The sequence below is a fragment of the Siphateles boraxobius genome, unplaced genomic scaffold, assembly GCF_051911475.1.
Source record: "Siphateles boraxobius isolate OS27281-9 unplaced genomic scaffold, OSU_SipBor_1 29, whole genome shotgun sequence".
NCBI classification, from domain to species: domain Eukaryota; kingdom Metazoa; phylum Chordata; class Actinopteri; order Cypriniformes; family Leuciscidae; genus Siphateles; species Siphateles boraxobius.
Window position 1 is genome coordinate 97,544 of NW_027508908.1, and position 23,703 is coordinate 121,246.

At 38.4% G+C, this 23,703-nt stretch overlaps 2 protein-coding genes across 5 annotated transcripts; one reads left to right on the top strand and one right to left on the bottom strand.

The window, feature by feature from the left end:
- crtac1a (cartilage acidic protein 1a) lies at positions 1-13,692 on the top strand. 3 transcript variants are annotated; one of them, XR_013207744.1, is made up of 15 exons: positions 2-127; positions 536-732; positions 2,291-2,487; positions 2,567-2,703; positions 4,339-4,495; positions 4,879-5,013; positions 5,091-5,227; positions 5,992-6,128; positions 6,214-6,296; positions 6,388-6,488; positions 7,425-7,593; positions 8,343-8,488; positions 8,672-8,714; positions 11,687-11,956; positions 12,716-13,692. XR_013207744.1 is itself a non-coding variant. In XM_077245831.1 (14 exons), exons 2-14 carry the CDS (start codon positions 542-544, stop codon positions 10,332-10,334), a joined length of 1,644 nt encoding a protein of 547 aa, XP_077101946.1. In that variant the 5' UTR covers positions 1-127; positions 536-541; the 3' UTR covers positions 10,335-10,574. The 3 variants fall into 3 exon arrangements, 2 of the variants coding, with proteins under 2 accessions (XP_077101946.1, XP_077101945.1); XM_077245831.1 differs by lacking the exons at positions 11,687-11,956; positions 12,716-13,692 and adding an exon at positions 10,324-10,574 and having other exon boundaries at positions 1-127; XM_077245830.1 differs by lacking the exon at positions 12,716-13,692 and having other exon boundaries at positions 11,687-12,303.
- golga7ba (golgin A7 family, member Ba) lies at positions 13,684-23,517 on the bottom strand. 2 transcript variants are annotated; one of them, XM_077245874.1, is made up of 6 exons: positions 22,349-22,518; positions 17,574-17,699; positions 16,426-16,578; positions 16,230-16,331; positions 15,089-15,190; positions 14,942-15,050 (listed from the first exon to the last, which is right to left on the bottom strand). In XM_077245874.1, exons 1-5 carry the CDS (start codon positions 22,406-22,408, stop codon positions 15,110-15,112), a joined length of 522 nt encoding a protein of 173 aa, XP_077101989.1. In that variant the 5' UTR covers positions 22,409-22,518; the 3' UTR covers positions 14,942-15,050; positions 15,089-15,109. The 2 variants fall into 2 exon arrangements, with proteins under 2 accessions (XP_077101990.1, XP_077101989.1); XM_077245875.1 differs by lacking the exon at positions 22,349-22,518 and adding an exon at positions 23,425-23,517 and having other exon boundaries at positions 13,684-15,190.
- Between the last annotated feature and the right edge of the window lie 186 nt (positions 23,518-23,703).

Consider the following 23,703-nt stretch of genomic DNA (forward strand, 5'->3'; position numbering starts at 1 on the left):
CGCTTACACAAGCGCTTGTGTAAGGCGGCTGCATTGAAGTTGTGTAAGGACCGCAAAACAGGAATCATCAAACATCATTATCCAAGCGTTTGGGTCAAGCCACTTGACTCTGGGAAACTCTGGCAGCGTAAGTATCCTTTATAATCAAGCACAATCAGCACGACAAGTGGATATGGCACATTGTTGTTTTTTAACAGGCTACGATTATTTTTTTTTGTTGTAAAGCTGAAATAACACGTCTCTCTTTTGGGGTGATGGTGATTACTTGCAAATGCATGAACAACGTCTCTTAGGTTTGCGTATAGTTTCTGTTTAAAAGTTCGTTTTCTGTTTTCTTTAATGCAAAATGACATATTTGTGCTCTGAGTTGCATCCTTTATTCTTTCTTTCTTTTAGTTTAATTTAAATAAAATTGCAAATGTATGTTTTCATTTTCTATGTAAGGAATGTCATTAAGCTTTTCACATACATATTAGATGTGATTCATATTGTATGACTACTGTAATTAAATACTGTATGAATGTTTGATTGACAGGTGGAGATGACGAGGATGTGGTGTGCGTGTCTTCTCGGTTTGGGTCTGTCTGCTCTCTCTCAAGCTCAGCCCATGTTCTCCGTCAACACGGATACAGTCCTGCCTCCGGATGCTCTTCACAACCCCACCCAGCTGAATTATGGGATGGCGGTGACAGACGTAGATGGAGATGGGGATTTGGAGGTGGTGGTGGCTGGGTAAAGAAACTCCAGCATACAATCAGTTGTAAATAAAACAGCCATATACATAGGCCTATATTTATTTAGCCCAATTTGAAAAAGGAATTATATTTTCCTCAAATGTAGTAAAGATCTTTTTTTTAAGATCATCAATGATAAGTATCTATTTATCTAATTATGTATGAATTGAAATAAGAGGAAAGGAAAAACTTTCTTCAATGTTAAAGCTTATTTTGAAGTTATTATCTTCGTCTGTACATGTTTCATGCAGTGTTGGGGAAACTTTGGAAAGTATTGTTACATTACTTTTGCGTTACTTTTTCTCACCTGGGCTTGGCTTGCTTGTTTTTTAATAACAAGAAAAAAAAAAATATATATATATATATAGTATATATATATATATATATACATTTCATATAATCTATCTATTTTTTATATCATCTATCTGTCTATCAATCTGTCACCACTGATCTGGTAGATCTCAGATTGAAAACGAGGAAGATTAAATGCTAACTTTCTTTAAATAAACAAGAAGATAATACATAGAGCAAGGGAGAAAGAACAATCACACAAACTACTCACATATAGACGTCGAGAACCGACTGAACTGAAAGAAACAGGGGGCATAAATACACAGGGAACTTATCTGTCACTCTACATATCTATCTACAAATTGAAAAGTAGAGGAACGAAAAGGAATAATGTTTTCCTCAAAGGTAGCGCTGACATCCCATTCGCTGCTTACACAAATGAATATGAAAGTATAATATATTTTTTTATGTTGTGGTGGGCTAGGATATTTGATGGTGATGTTATAACCCATAAATTTCAAACAGATTATCTCCACTGTTTCTCATGGCTTTCCTTCCCATACTAACTTTGTTTTCTAAACATTGAGTTATAACAGCCAGAGAAAAACTAACATTAAAAAGTCAAGGGCAAAGAAGAGTCCAACTAAAGCACACACTGATTACCACAATGGTGACTCCAAACTGTATTGTTTTCAATAAATCATCAATCTTTAAACCTCTGTCAATCTCAATAAGATCTTCTGTAGACGTATGACAGAAATAAAGTCAAACTGTAAGTAATCTTGTGTGATCTGTTAGTGTTTAATGTGCTGTTGGGAATTAAAGGGTTTCTGTTGTCTGTATACAAGCTTTTAATAAAATTAGTTCAGTGTACTTAAATCTTTAAGTTGACTGAAATAAGTTCTTGCCTTGTAAAATTGAGTTACCAATACTCAGGTTTTGTAAGTAACCTCTAGTTACCTCTACTAAGTGGAAGTTGGTTGTATATCAACTCACAAATGATAAGGTAATTTACTTGTAGGGCCAAGAAGAGCCCAACTAAAGCAAATACTGATCACCATAATGATGACTTTATTATTTACAAACTTTATTATTTTCAATAAATCATCAACATCACATTTTGTTTCATCTCCAGGAAATTCGTTTTTTTCAGGATGGGATGTCTGATATATAATGAAGCTTATTTTTTTAGACCGTTAATATTTTTTCTGGGCATGTTTCATGAGTGCCACCCATTAAGGCTGCTGCTCTTTGTCCATTGTCAGGTATAACGGTCCAAACCTGGTTCTGAAGTATGACCGCACCCAGAACAAACTAGTGAACACTGCGGTGGACGAGCGCAGTTCTCCTTACTACGCCCTGAGAGATCCGCAGGGAAACGCCATCGGAGTGACGGCCTGCGATGTGGACGGAGATGGCCGAGAGGAGATCTACTTCCTCAACACCAACAACGCCTTCTCAGGTACGCAGAAAAACATGTGTCCCGTACAGACGCGCGAAACGAACACTGTCTAATTTAACCGATCTGAACTCTTTAAAAGGTCGGGCGACGTACGCAGACAAACTTTTCAAATTCCGTAACGGTCGTTTCGAGGATCTGCTCGGTGATGACATCAACGTTCAGAGGGGAGTGGCCAATCGCATGGCGGGACGCTCCGTAGCTTGTGTTGACAGAAAGGTACTTAATTATTCATCTCCTTATTAATTACTGTGCAAATATTATAATTTGTTTCGCATTTTAATTATTTTATGCTGCTGTAGGCAACACACACACACTACACACTGAACACACACTACACACTTAACACTGAACACACACTACACACTGAACACATACCACACCCTGAACACACTACACACTGAACACAGACACACCACACACTGAACACACACTACACACTGAACACTACACACTGAACACACACTACACACTGAACACTACACACTGAACACAGACACACCACACACTGAACACACACTGAACACTACACACTGAACACAGACACACCACACACTGAACACAGACACACCACACACTGAACACACACTACACACTGAACACAGTCACACCACACACTGAACACACACTACACACTGAACACTACACACTGAACACAGACATACCACACACTGAATACTACACTACACACTGAACACCACACACTGAATACTACACTACACACTGAACACCACACACTGAATACACACTGAACACTACACACTGAACACACACTACACACTGAACACTACACACTGAACACTACACACTGTACACTACACACCACACACTGAACACTACACACTGTACACTACACACCACACACTGAACACTACACACTGAACACAGACACACTGAACACACACTACACACTGAACACAGACACACTACACACTGAACACCACACACTGAACACTACACACTGAACACACACTACACACTTAACACTGAACACACACTACACACTGAACACACACACACACACACCACACACACTAAACGCACACTACACACTGAACACACACACCACACACTGAACACATACTACACACTGAACACACACTACACACTGAACACTACACACTGAACACACACTTAACACTGAACACACACTACACACCTAACACTGAACACACACTACACACTGAACACACACTACACACTTAACACATACACTACACACTAAACACACACTACACACTGAACACACACACACTGAACACACACTACACACTGAACACATACATTACACACTAAACACACTAACTTAACAATTAACACTGAACACAAACACTTAGCTGCATTTTTTTAATTCATTCATGCTGCTGTAGGAAATACACACACTACACACTGAACACACTACACACTGAACACACACTACACACTGAACACACACACACTAAACACTGAACACACACACACACACACTTAGCTGCATTTTAATTAATTCATGCTACTGTAGGGAATACACACACTACACACTGAACACACACACACTAAACACTGAACACACACACACTTAGCTGCATTTTAATTAATTCATGCTGCTGTAGGGAATACACACACTACACACTGAACACACTACACACTGAACACACACTACACACTGAACACACACACACTAAACACTGAACACACACACACTTAGCTGCATTTTAATTAATTCATGCTGCTGTAGGGAATACACACACTACACACTGAACACACACTACACACTGAACACACACACACACTAAACACTGAACACACACTAGACACTTAACACTGAACAAACACACACACTGAACTGCATTTTAATTCCTTCACGTGTTGTAGGGAACAGGTCGATATTCAATCTACGTGGCGAACTACGCCAGCGGTAATGTGGGGCCGCACGCGCTCATAGAGATGGACGAGGCTGCCAGTGATTTGGAGAAAGGTGTTATCGCTCTGTCTGATGTCGCACCACAAGTCAACGTCAATAAGTACACAGGTCAGAGACGACACAGGCGACAAAAGTCATGTTCGTTTATATGATATGTGAAAGACTTTATATAAAATAGCGTTTAAAAGTTTGAAATATTATTGTTATAAATCAGAATGTTATGTTATAAGGTGGGCGTGGTGTAGTTGTCGGTCCAAAAATAATGCTAACAACATGGTCATCATGCTAACAACATGCTAAAACATGCTAGCAACATTATAAATCGCATTAACAAAATGCTAAAACATGATCATTAATGCTAACAACGTGGTAAAACATGTTAGCAACATGGTAAATCATGCTAAAACATGCTAGCAACATGTTAATTCAAACCATAGCAATGTGAAAAACATGCTAGGAACATGTTATAAATCAGAATGTTATGTTATAAGGTGGCCGTGGTGTCGTTGTCGGTCCAATCCTCAGTGACGCAAGGTCTGACATTTTCTGTGACAATGAGAATGGACCCAACTTCCTGTTCCATAACAAGGGTGATGGAACCTTCAAAGATGTGGCGGCCGACGCAGGTGAGACACCAGACTTCATACTTACAGTAATGATTGTCAGTCCGACCTCAGTCTAATGTCTTCTGTTGTGATGGCAGGAGTTGAAGACCGTTATCAGCATGGCAGAGGTGTGGCGCTGGCCGACTTTAACGGTGACGGAAAGACGGATATCGTTTACGGCAACTGGAACGGTCCACACCGCCTGTATCTGCAGAGCAGCCAGCAGAGATTCAAGGCGAGAGATATATGATAAATCATGCTAGCGACATGTTACTGTAATTCATGCTAACAACATGCTAAAAAATGCTCACGACATGCCCGCGACATGCTAACTACAGGCTAGTGACATGATAAATTATGCTTACAACATATTAAATTATGCTAGCGACATGTTAACTCAAGCTAACAACATGTTAAAACATGCTAGCAACATGTTAAATATTGCCTACAACATTTTAAAACATGCTAGAAAAATGGTAAATTATGCTAATAACATGGTAAAACATGCTTAGTCATGCTAGCAATGTGTTAAAACATACTAGCAACATGTTAATTCATTCTAGCAATGTGATAAAACATGCTAAGAACATGCTAATTCATGTTAGCAATGTGTTAAAACATGTTAGCAAAACATGCTAGTTCATGCTAGCAACCTGTTAAATAATGATCGAAAAACATGCTAATGCTAGCAATGTGTTAAAACGTTAATTCATGCTAGCAATGCCTTTCTTTCTTTCCCTTTCCACTTCACTAAATTTAAAGCATATAAAACTTTCAAACCTTTATATGACTTTTCCAAGCCAACATCAAAGTTTGTCCCAATGAGCTTCACTCTATAGTTTGTCTTATTGCACTACCAGATTTTTTTTTCATTTTCTTTAAAATATAAACCTGTTTAAAATCTGCAAGCGCAGTCTGCAATCTGCAAGTAATTATTCACAGTGTGCATCTATATAATATAAATCTGTAAAGATGAATGAGTCCGTTGTGCTGTTGTAGGACGTCGCCACACAGGCCTTCGCCACTCCGTCACCCGTTCGCACCGTCATCGCTGCGGACTTTGACAACGATCTTCAGCTTGAAGTCTTCTTTAATAACATTGCTTACCAAGGAAACGCCCCCAACAGAATCTTCAGGTACATCAACTAATTCAAAACATCAATAAACACTATAATGTAAATATGTATAATACTAAAACAACACTGCCTTGTGGTTGTTTAGGGTGTCGAGGAAGCAGAACTCTGACCCGGACGTCACAGAGCTGGATGTGGGAGACGCCTCTGAGCCTCAGGGGCGTGGCACAGGTGAGACCACCTGACCAACATCACATGACCAGAGCCACTTCCTGTGTGAATAAACAGCCTCATTTCTTTCTTAATAACGTGGTCTGTACAGGTGCCACAGTCACAGACTTTGATGGTGATGGTCTGCTGGATTTGTTGGTGGCTCACGGTGAAAGCGCCTCACAGCCCATCTCTGTGTTTAAGGTCAACCAGGTATGCCAGAAAGCATGTAAAAACCTGACAATTTGATATCAGACTTTTGGTCCTTATTGTATATGTATACATTTTTAAATTGTAAATATACATTTCTGTGCATACTAAATGGAAAATATAAACATTTTCCAACATTGTTCTCGTATCTTTTTACAGAGGACAAGTTATAGAAAAAAAATTGACTGGTATACTGAACATAAAAATGTAATATAAAAAAACCCGTTTCGTATTGAATTTTCTAATTAAATGAATCCTGGTGTGTACATAAGACATATAAAATATTAATTAAAAAAGTAAGAATCTTTTTCGCCATTTGTGTCTTATACTCCAAAAGATGTCATGATGGGGGAAAAAATGTTTAAATTTTTTTTTTTTGGGTCTCAGGAGGATGCGATATGCTCATATTTGCATATGAGATTTTAAAGGTCCCATATGCCTGTTTTGCATTTAAATGTGACCCTGGACCACAAAACCAGTCACATGGGGTAATTTTTTTTTAAATTTAGATTTATACATCATCTGAAAGCTGAATAAATAAGCTTTCCATTGATTGAATGGTTTGTTAGGATAGGACAATATTTGGCTGAGATACAACTATTTGAAAATCTGGAATCTGACGGTGCAAAAAATCGAAACATTGAGAAAATCGTCTTTAAAGTTGTCCATTTATGTTCGCGATAGTGCTGCATTCACTCACAAAAGTATATGTTTTATATATTTACGGTAGGAAGTTTAAAAAATATCTTCATGGAACATGATCTCTCCTTAATATCCTAATGATTTTTGGCATAAAAGAAAAATCGATAATTTTGACCCATACGATGTATTGTTGGCTATTGCCACAAATATACTCGTGCGACATGTGACTGGTCTTGTGATCCAGGGTCACATATACATTTATAGTCATCTCAGCTCTATTTATTGTCCTTTCCGCAGGGCTCCAGCAATAAGTGGCTGCGTGTGGTTCCTCGCACACGGTTTGGGGCGTTTGCTCGTGGAGCGAAGGTGGTGATGTTCACGAAACACAGCGGCGCACACACTCGCATCATTGACGGAGGGTCGGGGTATCTGTGCGAGATGGAGCCTGTGGCTCACTTCGGTTTAGGTACAAGCAGCTCATCAACATCTTATTTTAAAGTGAAATCCATCATTTTGTCTTCTTTTAAATAGTTTTATACCTGATATATGTCGTTTCAATGTAGAAGAAGCTTTTTTTATTCTGCACACGTTCCTGTTATTAAGTTTAGGGTCATTTGGGGTAATTCTTTTATTCAGAAAAGACATTTATAAAGTTACAAAAGATTTAAATTTAAAATAAATGCTGTTCTTTTCAACTTTCTATTCATCGAAGAATCCTGAGTTAAAAATGTATCACGGTGTCCACAAAAATATGAAGCAGCAAAACATATTTTAAACGTTTTCAACATTGATGATAATCAGAAATGTTTCAAAATTAAATCATCATATTAGAGTGATTTCTGAAGGATCATGTGACACTGAAGACTGGAGTAATGATGCTGAAAATTCAGTTTTGATCAAAGGAATAAATTATATTTTAACATATATTCAACTAGAAAATATATATTCACAATATTATGGTTTTTACTGTATTTTTGTTCAAATAAATGCAGGCTTGATGAGCATAAGAGACTCTTTCAAAAACATTAAAACCCACACAGCAACATAGTATCGGTCCAGATTCATTAAGTGTGGAATCCAGATGTGGGCCGGATCTGGGCCGACACTATGTTGCTGTCTGGGAAACCTTTGAGCGGTAGTTAATATGACTTATTTTATCGCTCTAACAGACTCATTAGCATATGGGATTCATGGTCTCCTGTCATTGGCTCTTAGGAACCGATGATGCCACCAGCATTGAAGTCTATTGGCCGGATGGTCGCTCCATCGTTCGGCCACTCGAGACTACTGATATGAACAGAGTCATCGAGATCGCATATCCTAATGTAGGGGAGGAGTCAGCTCTCACTTCTGAAGCACAGGTACGGCTGCATGCAAATGAGGAGGAGGAGTCAATGCACAGCTTACACGGGCAGAACGGCGGATCAGGAATAGTGTAGAGATTTGAGAACAAAGCACAGATGTATTCTTAGATGCTCAATGCTTGAATAAAGTGGTCTGAATACTAAAGCGAACACTAAATACTCTGTATTGATGCTTTGCAGTGTGGAGAGGGATTCACACTGAACACAAACGGGCGCTGTGCAGGTAAGAGCCACACGCTATCAGCCTATTATTATTATTATTATCCGTGAACGACATCCTCAAGGGTCCAAAATTAACATGTGCCAAATGGGAGTAAAAATGGGAGAAAATGCATTTCTCTAAATACCGTATATGGTTTAAATTATACGAATTATAACCATTGCTGATATCCCAGAGCACATCTTGTACATGTAGATTCAATGCGTACCAGATGTGGCCCGGATCTGGGCCGACACTATGTTGCGGTCTGGGATGAGAAGAGCATTTTTGTCACAAATGTGCCCAAAAAATTTAATAATCTAATGGTGATAGGACAAAAATATATATTTTTAGTACAATAGTGCAAAATACAATTCCTGACAAGTTAGAAACATTTAGGCTCAGTGCATTTTCATAATGACTAAGACATTTTGAGGGGAAAAAAAACGAATTTTGGACCCTGTATATCTTATAGCCTGAAAAATTCAGGCTTTTCAGAGGTTTCACCCTCCACTTGGTCTTTTAAATATGACTGACATTAACTGAATGACTAAATTCACCACTCTTATGGGAACATGATCATATTTAATTATCATTTAAATCTAATTAATTTTCTATATGTTTGTTGTAAATGAACATCTCAAGACACTTTAGTGGAGTGTCAAATCAGAATATGACTTTCTGTTATGAGACCTGCATCAGTTTTACTGCATGCTTCATCGGGCATTTTAGGGAGACATAATAAGTGGATAGGGAAGAAATTATATATCAACATTTCTATGGAATATGAGATATTATGAAAATGTTGTCGAGTTATTACTCTCATTATTAAACATTACTTCTTTTTTTAAAAGAAAAATACATTAAATACACCCAAAGAACACATAATGAACATATTAAGAACATAATATGCAAATTAGAGACAATGAATATACTGTATACATTGTATATAATGGGAAAGCCCATTTTTGTTGTCACACATATTGTCCAAAGTAAAATAATATATCAAATCATTCTCGAATATCCTTTAAACCATAGTTGAGAATCTTTGTGCATAGTTTGGTTCAGGTGGAAGTTTCCGGAAAACCCTGATTTACATTAAACGCCTACTAAATGCAGGCTCTAGTATGCATACTAAATGCAAAATATAAACATTTACCAACATTATTCTTATATATTTTACAGAGGACAAGTTGCATTATTATAGGACAAAGAAAATTGACTATAACAGTATAACTTAAAAAAAAAACATTTCTAATTTCATGTTCTAATTAACTGAATCCTGGTGTCCTCTTCATAGAACATATAAAATATGAATGAGAAAATTAAAAAATGTTCTCGCCATTTGTTTCTTATACTCCAAACGATGTAAAAAAAAAAAAAGAAATTCCATTTGTTTCTTTTTTATGGGTTTTGCATATTTCATTGCTCTGATTGGCTGATGATAAGGTTTAAGATGACAGACAGCTCCGATCTCTGGAGCAGATTTTCAGAAAGAGAGAAAAGATTCAGAATATAATGCAAAGGTTGAGAATATGATAGCTTCTGCGAATTATTCTTAAATATTTAATTGTTTTACAATTATTCAAGCATAATTAATTCATTTATGTTGTCTCTCTTGCCCCTCAAACAGTTTCAGGCTGAGTGTTTTCAGCTGGACATCACGGGTATCATCATCATCATCATGATCTCTGTGTCTGATGAAACTACAGACTAACAATCTTCTACTGATAACTCCATTACATTTCTAAGGGAAAAAACGATAGTCAGCGCTAACTAAATCTGAAAATGTTCATCTTGGTTTCTCAGGGTTTTTTTTTTAGAACAACTTGTTTATTTAACATGGGAATGGTGTGCAATAAAAATAAAGCGATTGTGAGCGCAGTGTGAGTGTGATTCTGTCCTCCAGCTATGGTCATATACATTTCACAAATAATTACAAATAAACATCAAGCAACACATTGAATTATATGTAATGTTTAGAATTAAAAAGACTAAAACAGTATTTTCATCATAAAACGTGCTCCAATAAACTACTTTATTTACAACACTTAAAAAAAATAAAAATCAGTGTAGTAAAATATTCGGTGCAAACTGCAAACCAAAAATATGTTCCAAGAACCTTTTGCTAACGTTACCATTAGTTTGAAAACATTATTTCTGAATGTTCCTGAAACGAGTAGCAACCGTAAAAAATGTTAGATGAAAGCCCAACTAAAACTTTTCAGAAAAAAATTAACATTTCTATACTGACATTATTAAAGACCAGATAACTTTGAAGCGTGACAGAGCGTTCCCTGTTCGCTGGAGACTTTACCTGAACCTCCACTGGCTCCTTTCACACCCGTTCCTCTTTTCTTTCCTCTTTCTTTCTCATACTTTAACTGTATCGTCAGTCCTGCATCATCATCCAGAAAGAATTTGGGTAAAAGCGTCTGCCAAATATGTAAAATGTAAATGTAATAATGCATAATGGTGTTACTGTTCTAAGAAATGCACATATCCGAGAAATTATTTGTAGTAAGAAGGACTAGATATTATGAGAAATTTTATATAAACTATTATATAAAATAATATAAAAATAAATATTAAAGATATCGTTATTCAAAATATAATTTTATTCAATATGGAAAAAGAAGAATTTAGCTATTCAGTATCATAATGCAAAACAAATATTTGGTGCAAACCAAAAATATGTTCCAAGAACATTTAAAAATGTGAGATGAATGATAAATAAATGTTTCTGTGCTAACATTATTAAAGACCAGATAACTTTGAACAGATGCTCTATTAACGGTTCTAGAAGAACGTTTGTTCATAACTTTGAGAGACTGACGTTGACAGAGCGTTCCCTGTTTGCTGGAGACTTTACCTGAACCTCCACTGGCTCCCTTCACACCCGTTTCCTCTTTTCTTTCCACCTTAGAATCACCATCTCTTTCTTCCTCATACTTTAACTGCATCATCATCCTCATCCTCTCTCTCTGTTTCTCCAGCGGTGTCTTCAGGTCCGAGAGCAGCGTCTCTTCCTCTCCTGCCTGTTCTAGTCTTCATCTTCCTGAGCTTCTCCTGGTCTCAGTGCTGAGTGTGTCCGTGTGTTACTCAAGACGACAGCGTTGAGTCTCTGTAGGCGTCGTGTTCTGCTCAGTCTCACAGGATCTGTTCCATTCTCTCGCTCAGCATGATGAAGATGAAGACAGACCGAAAAACACAGCGGTGCTGGAAAGAGTTTTTGCATGAATGTTCGTCTCTATAAGGAGAAGATGGTCAGTGAACAAAAGTCAAAGGCTCCCAGAAAGCAACTTAGTGTCGGCTCAGATCCGGCTCACATGTGGAATGTCATGTTGACTATCTTTTTATCCCAGGAGCTTACCTGTTGACCCTATAAGGGACACTCAAATCAATATAAAGACACTAAATCAATATAAATATGCATATGATCATTTCTCTTTTTTAGAAAGAGAATTTTTTTCAAAAAATGAATTTAACTGAAATGTATAGAATTCAATGGAAGTTGCTTTGGGTAAAAGCGTCTGCCAAATATGTAAGATGTAAATTTAATGATTGATGTATAATGGTGTTACTGTTCTAATAAATGCACAAATCCAAGAAATTATTTGTATTGAGAACTAGATATGAGATTTTTATTTAAACTATTATCTGAAAATAACATTAAAATAAATATTAAACATATTATTATAATAATTTTATTCAATATGAAAAAATATTTAGCTTATTTGACATTCAACATAATGTTAAATTGATACTTCGATTAAAAAAAATCACATTTTATTATAAAAAAACGAATTATTATATTGATATCTTAATACTTAATGCCAAATAAACAATACTTTTTTTTAAATAAAGTAAAAAAAATACCTAAATAAAGCAGGGAAAAAAAACATTTAAATAACGTGGATTGAAAAGAAAATGCAGAACTGGCTTGTTTGACCAACTTTTTCCCTCAATTCTTCTGAGTTTACATCTTACAATTCACATCTCACAGTTTTTTTTCTTTTTAAAAGGGAAAAACATCCAGTATGCGGCAGTCCTGTGGGCGAAAATGCCTTGTTGATGCTTGAAGTCAGAGGAGAATGGGGCGACTGATTCAAGCTGATAGAAGAGCAACTTTGACTGAAAGAACCACTCGTTACAACCGAGGTATGCAGCAAAGCATTTGTGAAGCCACAACACGCACAACCTTGATGCGGATGGGCTACAACAGCAGAAGACCCCACCGGGTACCACTCATCTCCACTACAAATAGGAAAAAGAGGCTACAATTTGCAAGAGCTCACCAAAATTGGACAGTTGAAGACGGGACAAATGTTGCCTGGTCTGATGAGTCTCGATTTCTGTTGAGACATTCAGATGGTAGAGTCAGAATTTGGCGTAAACAGAATGAGAACATGGATCCATCATGCCTTGTTATCACTGTGCAGGCTGGTGGTGGTGGTGTAATGGTGTGGGGGATGTTTTCTTGGCACACTTTAGGCCCCTTAGTGCCAATTGGGCATCGTTTAAATGCCACGGCGTACCTGAGCATTGTTTCTGACCATGTCCATCCCTCAATGGCCACCATGTACCCCTCCTCTGATGGCTACTTCCAGCAGGATAATGCACCATGTCACAAAGCTCGAATCATTTCAAATTGGTTTCTTGAACAGGACAATGAGTTCACTGTACTAAAATGGCCCCCACAGTCACCAGATCTCAACCCAATAGAGCATCTTTGGGATGTGGTGGAACAGGAGCTTCATGCCCTGGATGTGCATCCCACAAATCTCCATCAACTGCAAGATGCTATCCTATCAATATGGGCCAACATTTCTAAAGAATGCTTTCAGCACCTTTTTGAATCAATGCCACGTAGAATTAAGGCAGTTCTGAAGGTGAAAGGGGGTCAAACACAGTATTAGTATGGTGTTCCTAATAATCCTTTAGGTGAGTGTATATATAAAACGTGGATTGAAAATGAAAATGCAGAGCTGGCTTGTTTGACCATCATTGTTCATTTATTTTGCTACACAACAGAAAAAGCACTCTCTTTATCTTTATCTCTTTCTCTGCATAAACAGAGCCGAAGTTTCACAGTAAGAAATGGAAGCTCATGGTGAAGGATCATGTGAGGAAGCTCTGGCACTTGGCAGTCACGTCATCAGGACTCGTTTCTGCTCTGACGGCGCGTTATATTACAAAGCATGAACGATTAGCACACTGTGAAATAAAGCATAAATGAAGTCATAAATAGTACCCGTGGTTAAAGATGGCAGTGTCTGGGGTCAGATATCCACACTGTCCTCTCATCAACAACTACTGATCCTAGTCTAAAATATGACTTCTAGTCAATAATTCCAGTAAAAGTGCTCATCTCCAAATAATCAAATAAAAGGTTGAGAATCATGAAAATGGAAGACTGTCTTGTGCCGATCGGCAGCTACATCACATGGCGTTGTGAGTGAGATTGCATATTACAGTGACAGAAGCTTATGTGAGCTTTACCCAGAATGCTACAGCTAGTGTGGAAGCTTGTTTCTGCCATGGAATAAGAAGGTGGAAAAAGGTGATTGTGACGTTTTATCTCACCATTCTGACTTTTTTTCTTGGAATTCTGAGTTTTCATCTCGGAATCCTGACATTTTGCCTTGGAATTCTGAGTTTTCATCTCGGATTCCTGACATTTTTCCTTGGAATTCTGAGTTTCCATCTCGGAATTCTGACATTTTTTCTTGGAATTTTAAGTTTCCATCGTGGAATTCTGACGTATTGTCTTGGAATTCTGAGTTTCCATCTCGGAATTCTGACATTTTTTCTTGGAATTTTAAGTTTCCATCGTGGAATTCTGACGTATTGTCTTGGAATTCTGAGTTTCCATCTCGAAATTCTGACATTTTTTCTTGGAATTCTGAGTTTACATTTCCCAATTTTGACTTTTTTCTCAGAATTCTGACTTTTTTTCTTGGAATTCTGAGTGTACATTTTGCAATTCTAACTTTTTCTCAGAATTTGAGTTTTACCTCCCAATTCTTACATTAAATCTCGCATTTCTGGCAGTTTTTTCTCAGAATTGCAAGAGAAAAAAGTCAGAATTGTAAAATAAAAAGTCGTGATTACCTTTTTCATTTTGTGGTGGAAACAAGCTTCCACAGCTAGTGACTCGGGATGTGCAACAACTGCAGGTTTGTGAAGGTGCCGGAGGGCAACATCTATCCGGATGACTGAGGTAATGACGCGCTGCTCACAGCTGATGTGTCTTGTGGAGGCAGTTCCTGTCAGATGTGTTTCTGTTTGGCGAAGCTGAACGGTCAGCGTGTCTGTTCAGCGGGCGTCAGTATGAAGGCGTCACACGTGGGCGAGTGAGTGCGTGTGGACGGGTGAATGTTACAGTGTGTGTGTGTGTGTGTGTGTGTGTGTGTGAATCATCGTCCGCTGCTGCTAGTTGTGCTGCTTCCTGAGCTTGAGCCGCTGGAACCACGATCCTCATACACACTGATCTCAATCTAACACACACTCGGGTTAAGAGAAAAGCTCACACAGCATTAAACAACCTTAAATGCACAAACTAATAGATAAAAAAACAAACATACATTCTCATACTAGACTACCATGAATCTATCATGAATAGGATCAAAACTAGTGTCCAATCTATAATATACTAATATAGTTTTTGTTTTTAATTTTAGTAAAGGTTTTATCAATTTTGTTATGCTGTTATTAGATTTGTTGATATAGTGTTTATTAAAAAAATATTTAGTTATTTTTCAAGTAATGAAAATGTTTTTTTTAATGGTTTTAGTTGTAGTTAATATAACTGTTGTCCAATTACAATAAAGGCACAAAAATAGCTTATTTGACATTCAACATAATCTGTTACGTTTATATTTAATGTACAGTAATTTTTTTAAAATAAATTTAAATAATAAATTTAAATCTCAGTTAAGAACTTAATTTGATGAAAAATAACATTTAGTTTATTTGAAATTCAATTATTTGTTGAATTGATATTCAATTTATTAAAATAAAAATCTTAATGAATATATAAACCAAAAACATTATTTACTGTACTCCAAATTTGTTCACAATCTTGTCTTCAGGGTTGCATTAATTGAAAACCTCATACAAAATAAAAATGATATAAAAGCGTTCATGAAATATTTATTTTGAGCTCATATTGTGGACTAACAAGAGTTTCTGAAGAAGAAGCACTTTCCACTGACCATTTGTTCTCTCACACACACACACACACACACACACACACACACACACACACACACACACACACACACACACACACACACACACACACACACACACACACACACACACACACTAACCCGATCCCTAAACCTACCCATCACATACAACTTTCTGCATTTTAAAAAAAACTTTAATTACTTTATTTTTATATCAGATTTACAAATGAGGACGACCATAAAGGAAGGTTTTTGGAGATTTTGTCAGGTTTTGGTGACTTTGTCCCCAAAATATAGTTAAGTAGGTACACACACACACACACACACACATCCTGTGTAAGGATACAACCCTCATTCCTCTCTCTAAAGGGTCTGTGATGAGAAGACCTCTTGGAGCGTAGATCTTCTCATTCTGCTCCTGAATGTACCGCGAGATCTTCTTCAGCACCTGCACAAACACACATAAACCACGTTTTGACTAACAGCATCTTTTGTATTCTCCATATTCTGCAAAAAGAACATCTCTGAAACTGATAACATACCTTCTCATAGCGTGTCTCGATGCACAGGAATATGAGGTAAACCGTGAGGCAGGCCAGACAGCCCTCGAGGTACGACTGGCCTCCGATCTTCTCCGCCTCGGCATAGTAAATATTCAGAGTCTTAACCGTGTCCTCAAACAGCGTCTTCTCAATCTGACCAATCAGATGCAAGGACAAGATGAATCAGCCAATCAGAGAGCAGCATGGAAGTCATTATATGACATAAGCTAGTGGGTTTCAATCAAAAACTGACTTCGATCAGGTGATGGAAGTTATAAAAACACTCAGTTCCGTCATCATGGGAATGGCACTGAACATGTTACATGTTAAACGGTCTCTCCCTGCCATTTACTCAGCAAGTCTTTACTGGCTGTCAGTAATATGATCCTACACATTTAAACAGCTCTATTATCAGCTCTATTATCAGCTCTATTAGCAGCTGATTATGTGTGTGTTGTGTGGAGTTTGCGCACTCAGCAGTGCTTTTGCTGAAGAGCAGAGTTTCTCTGAGTGAAGAGCCTTGTTGTCTTTTTCTCATCCGCTCCCTTTTACTTGCGTTGTCTCTCTTTTGTTCTGACACACACACACACACACACACACACACACACACACACACACACACACACACACACACACACACACACACACACACCACCCTTAAACCTACCCATCACACACACACACACACACACACACACACACACACACACACACACACACACACACACACACACACACACACACACACACACACACACACACACACACACACACACACACACACCACCCTTAAACCTACCCATCACACACACACACACACACACACACACAAATACCACACTTAAACCTACCCATCACACACACACACCACCCTTAAACCTACCCATCACACACACACACACACACACACACACACACACACACACACACACACACACACACACACACACACACACACACACACTAACCTGACTTCTATACCTATCCATCACACAAATTATGTATGATTTATAAGCTTTTGTACCTAAATTTAGGTTCCCACAGTGACACGGGTCCCCATGAGTCTGTGTGCATTCAGGTTTAAGTCCCCACCGGCCATAGAACACACACACACACACACACACACACACACACACACACACACTTACCCTGCTGTCTAACTCGGAGGGGAACTTGGTCTGGAACTTGCAGACGGTGCCATCAGTGTAGTCCCTCTGAATGAAGACCTTGTTGGCTAGAGATGCGCTGTGTCTCAACTCCTGAAGGTTATGGAACTACAGCAGAGGGAGAGAGAGAGAGGGTTACAGTGCGCTACAGTCTGATCTAATCATAAATTGTATTACCTTGGGCTGCTAGATGTTAAACAATCCAAGAAAAAGGGCTTGACGAATTCAGTTTTCTGTCCTCTGTTGTAGCATTTTCTATTGAAAACAGAAGTGTTGGCATGGATATTGACCCTTCGCTAAGCCCCGCCCTCCCTAGTTACTGTTGCTACGCCTTTCAAGCTTTCGCGCCTGGCACGTCTATTACAGTGTGTATGCACTGGTATCAGACATTCCCAAAGAGATAATAATTAGTAATTTTTGGCAAACATGTGAAATATTTGAGAGCAAGACAAAAGGGACTGCAGTTTGCATTCGAGGGATATATCCACGACATACTATGCAACCGATTAGAGAATAATTTCATAAAAATTGAAGCTAAAGCCTATAGTCCTAGCGCAAGCAGCAGCCGCCGCCTCATACGCTGACCATTCAAATTGAGGAACAGCTATGTTTGTGCACAGCAGGGTAAGTGAAATGTTAAAATAATCTAATAATTATAAATCAAACAGTTTATCCATAAATCTTGTGGAATAACACTAACACCGGGAGAGCCGCGATCGGATTGGGTTAAAGTTACTCAGTCACGGGTAGTAGCCTAGGCCGTCGATTAACAAAATGCTGAAATATATTTTAAAGTATGTCAGTGAGCCTCCGTCTTGTCTTTAATCGTCTTATTTTACATTAACATATATGCATTATGAACAAAGAACCGTCATTATTTCCAAGCAAAAACGTGTTTTTATTAATCCTGTCCACATTTAGTTGTGAATGGGGTCTCCCACACTGCTGGATCCACGATTCCACGCCCATCATTTCTCACCTTGGCTTTTAGATTTTCGGGAAGGAAAAAAATTCCATCCCCCCGTCCAAACTTTTAGTATACCGGGTATCAGATTTGCACAATCCATACGCACAACGCTTTGGCATGTTTCCCTCGCTCGAAAGCTTGACAGACCTCCCTAGTTACGGTTGCTAAGACACAATTGGCCAATGGCAGTTTTCTGGCGTGGCTTAGCGAAGGGTCAATTAGCCACTAGTATTCAGTTACATCACTGCTATGAACTTACTTTCTAGTCAGTGACATTAGATGGTGGTTTTAGAACTCTTTGCAGCATAGTGGAGTGATGTCATCATTAGCACATCACTGCATAATTTAGAGCTTATTGTGACATCACTGCCTAACTTGGAAGTATAAGGATTAATGCAGTGTTGCGATTATCTCATAGAATAATGCAGTGTTGTCATTATCTCAGAGTAATGCAGTGATGTCATTCTCAAAGAGTAATGCAGTGATGTTGTCATTATCTCATCGAGTAATGCAGTGATGTTGTCATTATCTCAGAGTAATGCAGTGATGTCATTCTCAAAGAGTAATGCAGTGATGTTGTCATTATCTCATCGAGTAATGCAGTGATGTTGTCATTATATCATAGAGTAATGCAGTGATGTTGTCATTATCTCATCGAGTAATGCAGTGATGTTGTCATTATCTCATAGAGTAATGCAGTGATGTCATTCTCATAGAGTAATGCAGTGTTGTCCTTATCTCAAAGTAATGCAGTGATGTTGTCATTATCTCATAGAGTAATGCAGAGATGTCATTATCTCAGAGTAATGCAGTGATGTTGTCATTATCTCATAGAGTAATGCAGCGATGTTGTCATTATCTCATAGAGTAATGCAGTGATGTCAGTATCTCAGAGTAATGCAATGATGTTGTCATTATCTCAGAGTAATGCAGTGTTGTCATTATCTCAGAGTAATGCAGTGATGTTGTCATTATCTCAAAGTAATGCAGTGATGTCAGTATCTCAGAGTAATGCAGTGATGTTGTCATTATCTCAGAGTAATGCAGTGTTGTCATTATCTCAAAGTAATGCAGTGATGTCAGTATCTCAGAGTAATGCAGTGATGTTGTCATTATCTCAGAGTAATGCAGTGTTGTCATTATCTCAAAGTAATGCAGTGATGTCAGTATCTCAGAGTAATGCAGTGATGTTGTCATTATCTCAGAGTAATGCAGTGTTGTCATTATCTCAAAGTAATGCAGTGATGTCAGTATCTCAGAGTAATGCAGTGATGTTGTCATTATCTCAGAGTAATGCAGTGTTGTCATTATCTCAAAGTAATGCAGTGATGTCAGTATCTCAGAGTAATGCAGTGATGTTGTCATTATCTCAGAGTAATGCAGTGTTGTCATCATCTCAAAGTAATGCAGTGATGTCAGTATCTCAGAGTAATGCAGTGATGTTGTCATTATCTCAAAGAGTAATGCAATGTTGTCACAATCTCATAGAGTAATGCAGTGATGTCAGTATCTCAGAGTAATGCAGTGATGTCGTCATTATCTCAGAGTAATGCAGTGTTGTCATTATCTCAGAGTAATGCAGTGATGTTGTCATTATCTCAAAGTAATGCAGTGTTGTCAGTATCTCAGAGTAATGCAGTGATGTTGTCATTATCTCAAAGAGTAATGCAATGTTGTCACAATCTCATAGAGTAATGCAGTGATGTCATTATCTCAGAGTAATGCAGTGATGTCATTATCTCATAGAGTAATGCAGTGATGTCATTATCTCAGAGTAATGCAGTGATGTCAGTATCTCATAGAGTAATGCAGTGATGTCAGTATCTCAGAGTAATGCAGTGATGTCAGTATCTCAGAGTAATGCAGTGATGTCAGTATCTCAGAGTAATGCAGTGATGCTGTTGTTACATTATAGTAATGCAATGTTTTTATCATTAGCTCAGAGCAGTGCAGTGATGTCGTAGTTAGCCCATCAATGCATTACTTTAAGCTAATGATAAACGACACTGCATTTTGTGAGCTCATAATTGAATGGGCACTTCAGTGCCAGTGTTGCATGGACATACACAAACATCAGAAAGACTGGCCATCTGTCACTGCCAACACACACCAACATCAGCATGAGCGGGTCCTTCCATCCCCCACACTTTCCCTGCCTTTACACCTCTTTCTCTTGCAGTACCGACGTTGTTTTCACAAACCAGAATGATCAAACCAATAATGAAACATTGGAAGACTCTAATAAGAAACTACATTCCATGACAAACTGCACAGCATCAAACTACACAAACACGTTGGGTTACACTTTATTTTAAGATGTCATTGTTACAGTGTAATTATATATTTAAGTACTGAGTAATATTAGTTGACTACATGTACTTACTATAGGGTTAGGGTAGGGAGGGTTTGGTTGAGGGTTAATTGCATGTAATTATTAATAATTTACTATTGTAAAGTACATGTAACATATGTAACAAGGACACTGTAAAATAAAGTGTTACCACACTTTGAAGCTCACTGTCAGTGGGTTTTTGGTATGACATGACGTTTAAAACACAACATATAAAAGGCCATTAGTATGTTATTATTTATCTTTGGACATCTAAAGGTCAGAAAAAGATTATTCAGATAACAAGGGACGATATAATATGGCCAGTCCTGACAACCTGTTTATTTAAAATCTGGCTCTGTTTTAGTAGCAGGGCCTGCCAGTTCATGGCTCCTTCTAATATAGTAACAGGCTGAGACAGCACGCGCTGGTTCACACACACACACACACACACACACACACACACACACACACACACACACACACACACACACACACACACACACACACACACACACACACTCAGCTCTTCAATGCTGTGGACATGGTCAATCTCTGGCACTGAACATATGCACAGATCTCAAGAATTATTGCACCGCTCAGATAAGAGGCATATCTGGTGTCAAATAAATGCACAACCCCACATTTACCTGTTGGACTCCCCGAAATACACTCAGAAGGACCCAGAACTAAAATATGCTGGAAAAAAGGTCTAATGAAAGCATGGTACTTCAGTATATTCCATTACGTGGAATAATAAATATACCACTGCATGGTACTTCAAAGAATACAGTGGTCAAGAATCACATATGCATGGTACAATTGGTAAAATATTTTTTGTAATACCTTATTTTCGAACACTTCACTTTTTGAAGTATTGCAGTTTTTACGTGAATATGCTAATCATTCGTGCGTTTTACCATATGATACCACCACTGTACTATGGTACGCCGCTATGTACGGATAAACCGAGACTTATCATGACTAAACGCTCTGGGCTGATGTTACTAAATGCCTCATTAATTATGCATGCAAGCCGCTCTCGGTAACTGTCTCAGAAAGATGAGAGACATTGTTAATGACTCCCGCGAGCACAACCGATCGATCGCGAGGAGACGATCATTTAACACACACTCACCGCTGATAACAAAACCGTCAAAACACAATCTAACCAGCCGGTGTCTCCTGTACAGAATTATTGATCGTAAACGTGAGGAGTGCGTTTGTTTTCTGCACGCACGAGATTAAACAAAGAGATCTCGCGCTCGGAACACACTATCACGCGCGCTTTCAAGGTTACGCGCCGGGACAACGGACACACATTGTGACTCCTACATAAACCTAAAAAATAACTTGTGAAATCATATTAAAATCCCAAAACCACACGAAATCACCACAGGAAATAACATATCGCCGGTTTTAAACCACTTTTAAAGGGGGGAATAAAAATAAAACCCTTACAGACTCGTGACAGTACGGGAGTTTTGTTCGGTCCGACGCTGTCCGCGGTGCTGAAATCATTCCTGAACCGGTCACCGACGAGAGAAACTCACAAACACGATATCTGCCAATATATGTTCGCCAAAAGAGCTTAACGACCCGCGGACAGTCGCTTTTATCCTCTTTGATGTCCAGCTGCGCGCTCGGCCACGTCACAACACGCGCTGCTCGCGCTAATTTAAATACGGCACCGGATCCTTCCGACATTCACTGAACAGTTTACACATACACTGTGGCAGTGCCACACACACACATACTTTGCCACTTTGCCTTTGTCATCTTGAGTAATGAATGAACACAATACTTTACGATCACACTTTCTTTTATGGGTCTGATCTAAGCAACAGCATCTCAGACAATCTGAACACCCTTTGTCAAGCCAGAAACAGCTAGAGGTCCAAATATGTGAGAGGCGAGCGTTTTGTTTTACACACTTTAATAAAACATTGACCATTACAAAACCGGTATTAACACGATTTACAAAATGTCTTAGCATCAATGCTTTGATAACAGCAGCACTCGATCTGACCTGAACAGAACCTAAAGATGTCAACATTAGGCCACTAACTAATCACCTGTTACAACTTAGGAAATCTCTATGATCGCAACCTTTAAAATGGTGGTAACCCAGTATAGTCAGTCCTAATAAATAACATCTGACTTAAATAAAAACAAAAGAATAGTTATTTTAGATTACCACATGACATTATCTATCTATCTATCTATCTATCTATCTATCTATCTATCTATCTATCTATCTATCGCGCTTCACTTGTGGCTGGCCATGTCTAGCGTTTAGTTTACACGGTGTATTGTATGTTTAGTTTAATCATGTGAGCAGTAATCATAACCGATCATGGTTTTAAAAAGCGACGCGTAATAACAGAGACGGCTATTCGCGTATGCCTGTAACGTCACGTGATCTCCAACCCAGATTTTAAACCATCAAAATGACGCCGATTCAGAAGGTATCTTACAAAAACGGTATACTGAACTCAGCTGGTGCAAAAATGAGGTTATACGAGGCTGTTTCTCACCTCTGTGGCCATATTGCCATGCGAGGGCGCGATCACGATCCTGTCCCGGTGCTAAATGGGGTTGCACGGGAATAAACGGTTGCGCTCGGGGATAAAAAAAAGGGGGCGGAGCCGGAAACAATCACACAATGTGATGATGCGCGGGGGGAGGTGCAACAGACTGAGACGCCGCTCAGATTCTCCGATTAGGGTTCAGTCAGTCAAATAATGTTTATATCTAACAGCCTCTTCAGAAACCAAAAACTATTATTGTATAACCTGTCAGAGTTCAATAACAGA

Excerpts from the sequence above, each read along its gene's own strand:
- crtac1a (XM_077245830.1), top strand. The coding sequence starts at position 542 with ATGACGAGGATGTGGTGTGCGTGTCTTCTCGGTTTGGGTCTGTCTGCT. Across the intron at positions 2,488-2,566 it reads CACCAACAACGCCTTCTCAG|GTCGGGCGACGTACGCAGAC; the intron begins GTACGCAGAAAA and ends ACTCTTTAAAAG. Across the intron at positions 2,704-4,338 it reads TAGCTTGTGTTGACAGAAAG|GGAACAGGTCGATATTCAAT; the intron begins GTACTTAATTAT and ends CACGTGTTGTAG.
- golga7ba (XM_077245874.1), bottom strand. The coding sequence starts at position 22,408 with ATGATTTCAGCACCGCGGACAGCGTCGGACCGAACAAAACTCCCGTAC. Across the intron at positions 16,332-16,425 it reads TCGAGACACGCTATGAGAAG|GTGCTGAAGAAGATCTCGCG; the intron begins GTATGTTATCAG and ends GTGTTTGTGCAG. Across the intron at positions 15,191-16,229 it reads TAGAGAGAGGAATGAGGGTT|ATTGAGATCAGTGTGTATGA; the intron begins GTATCCTTACAC and ends AGTGTGTGTTAG.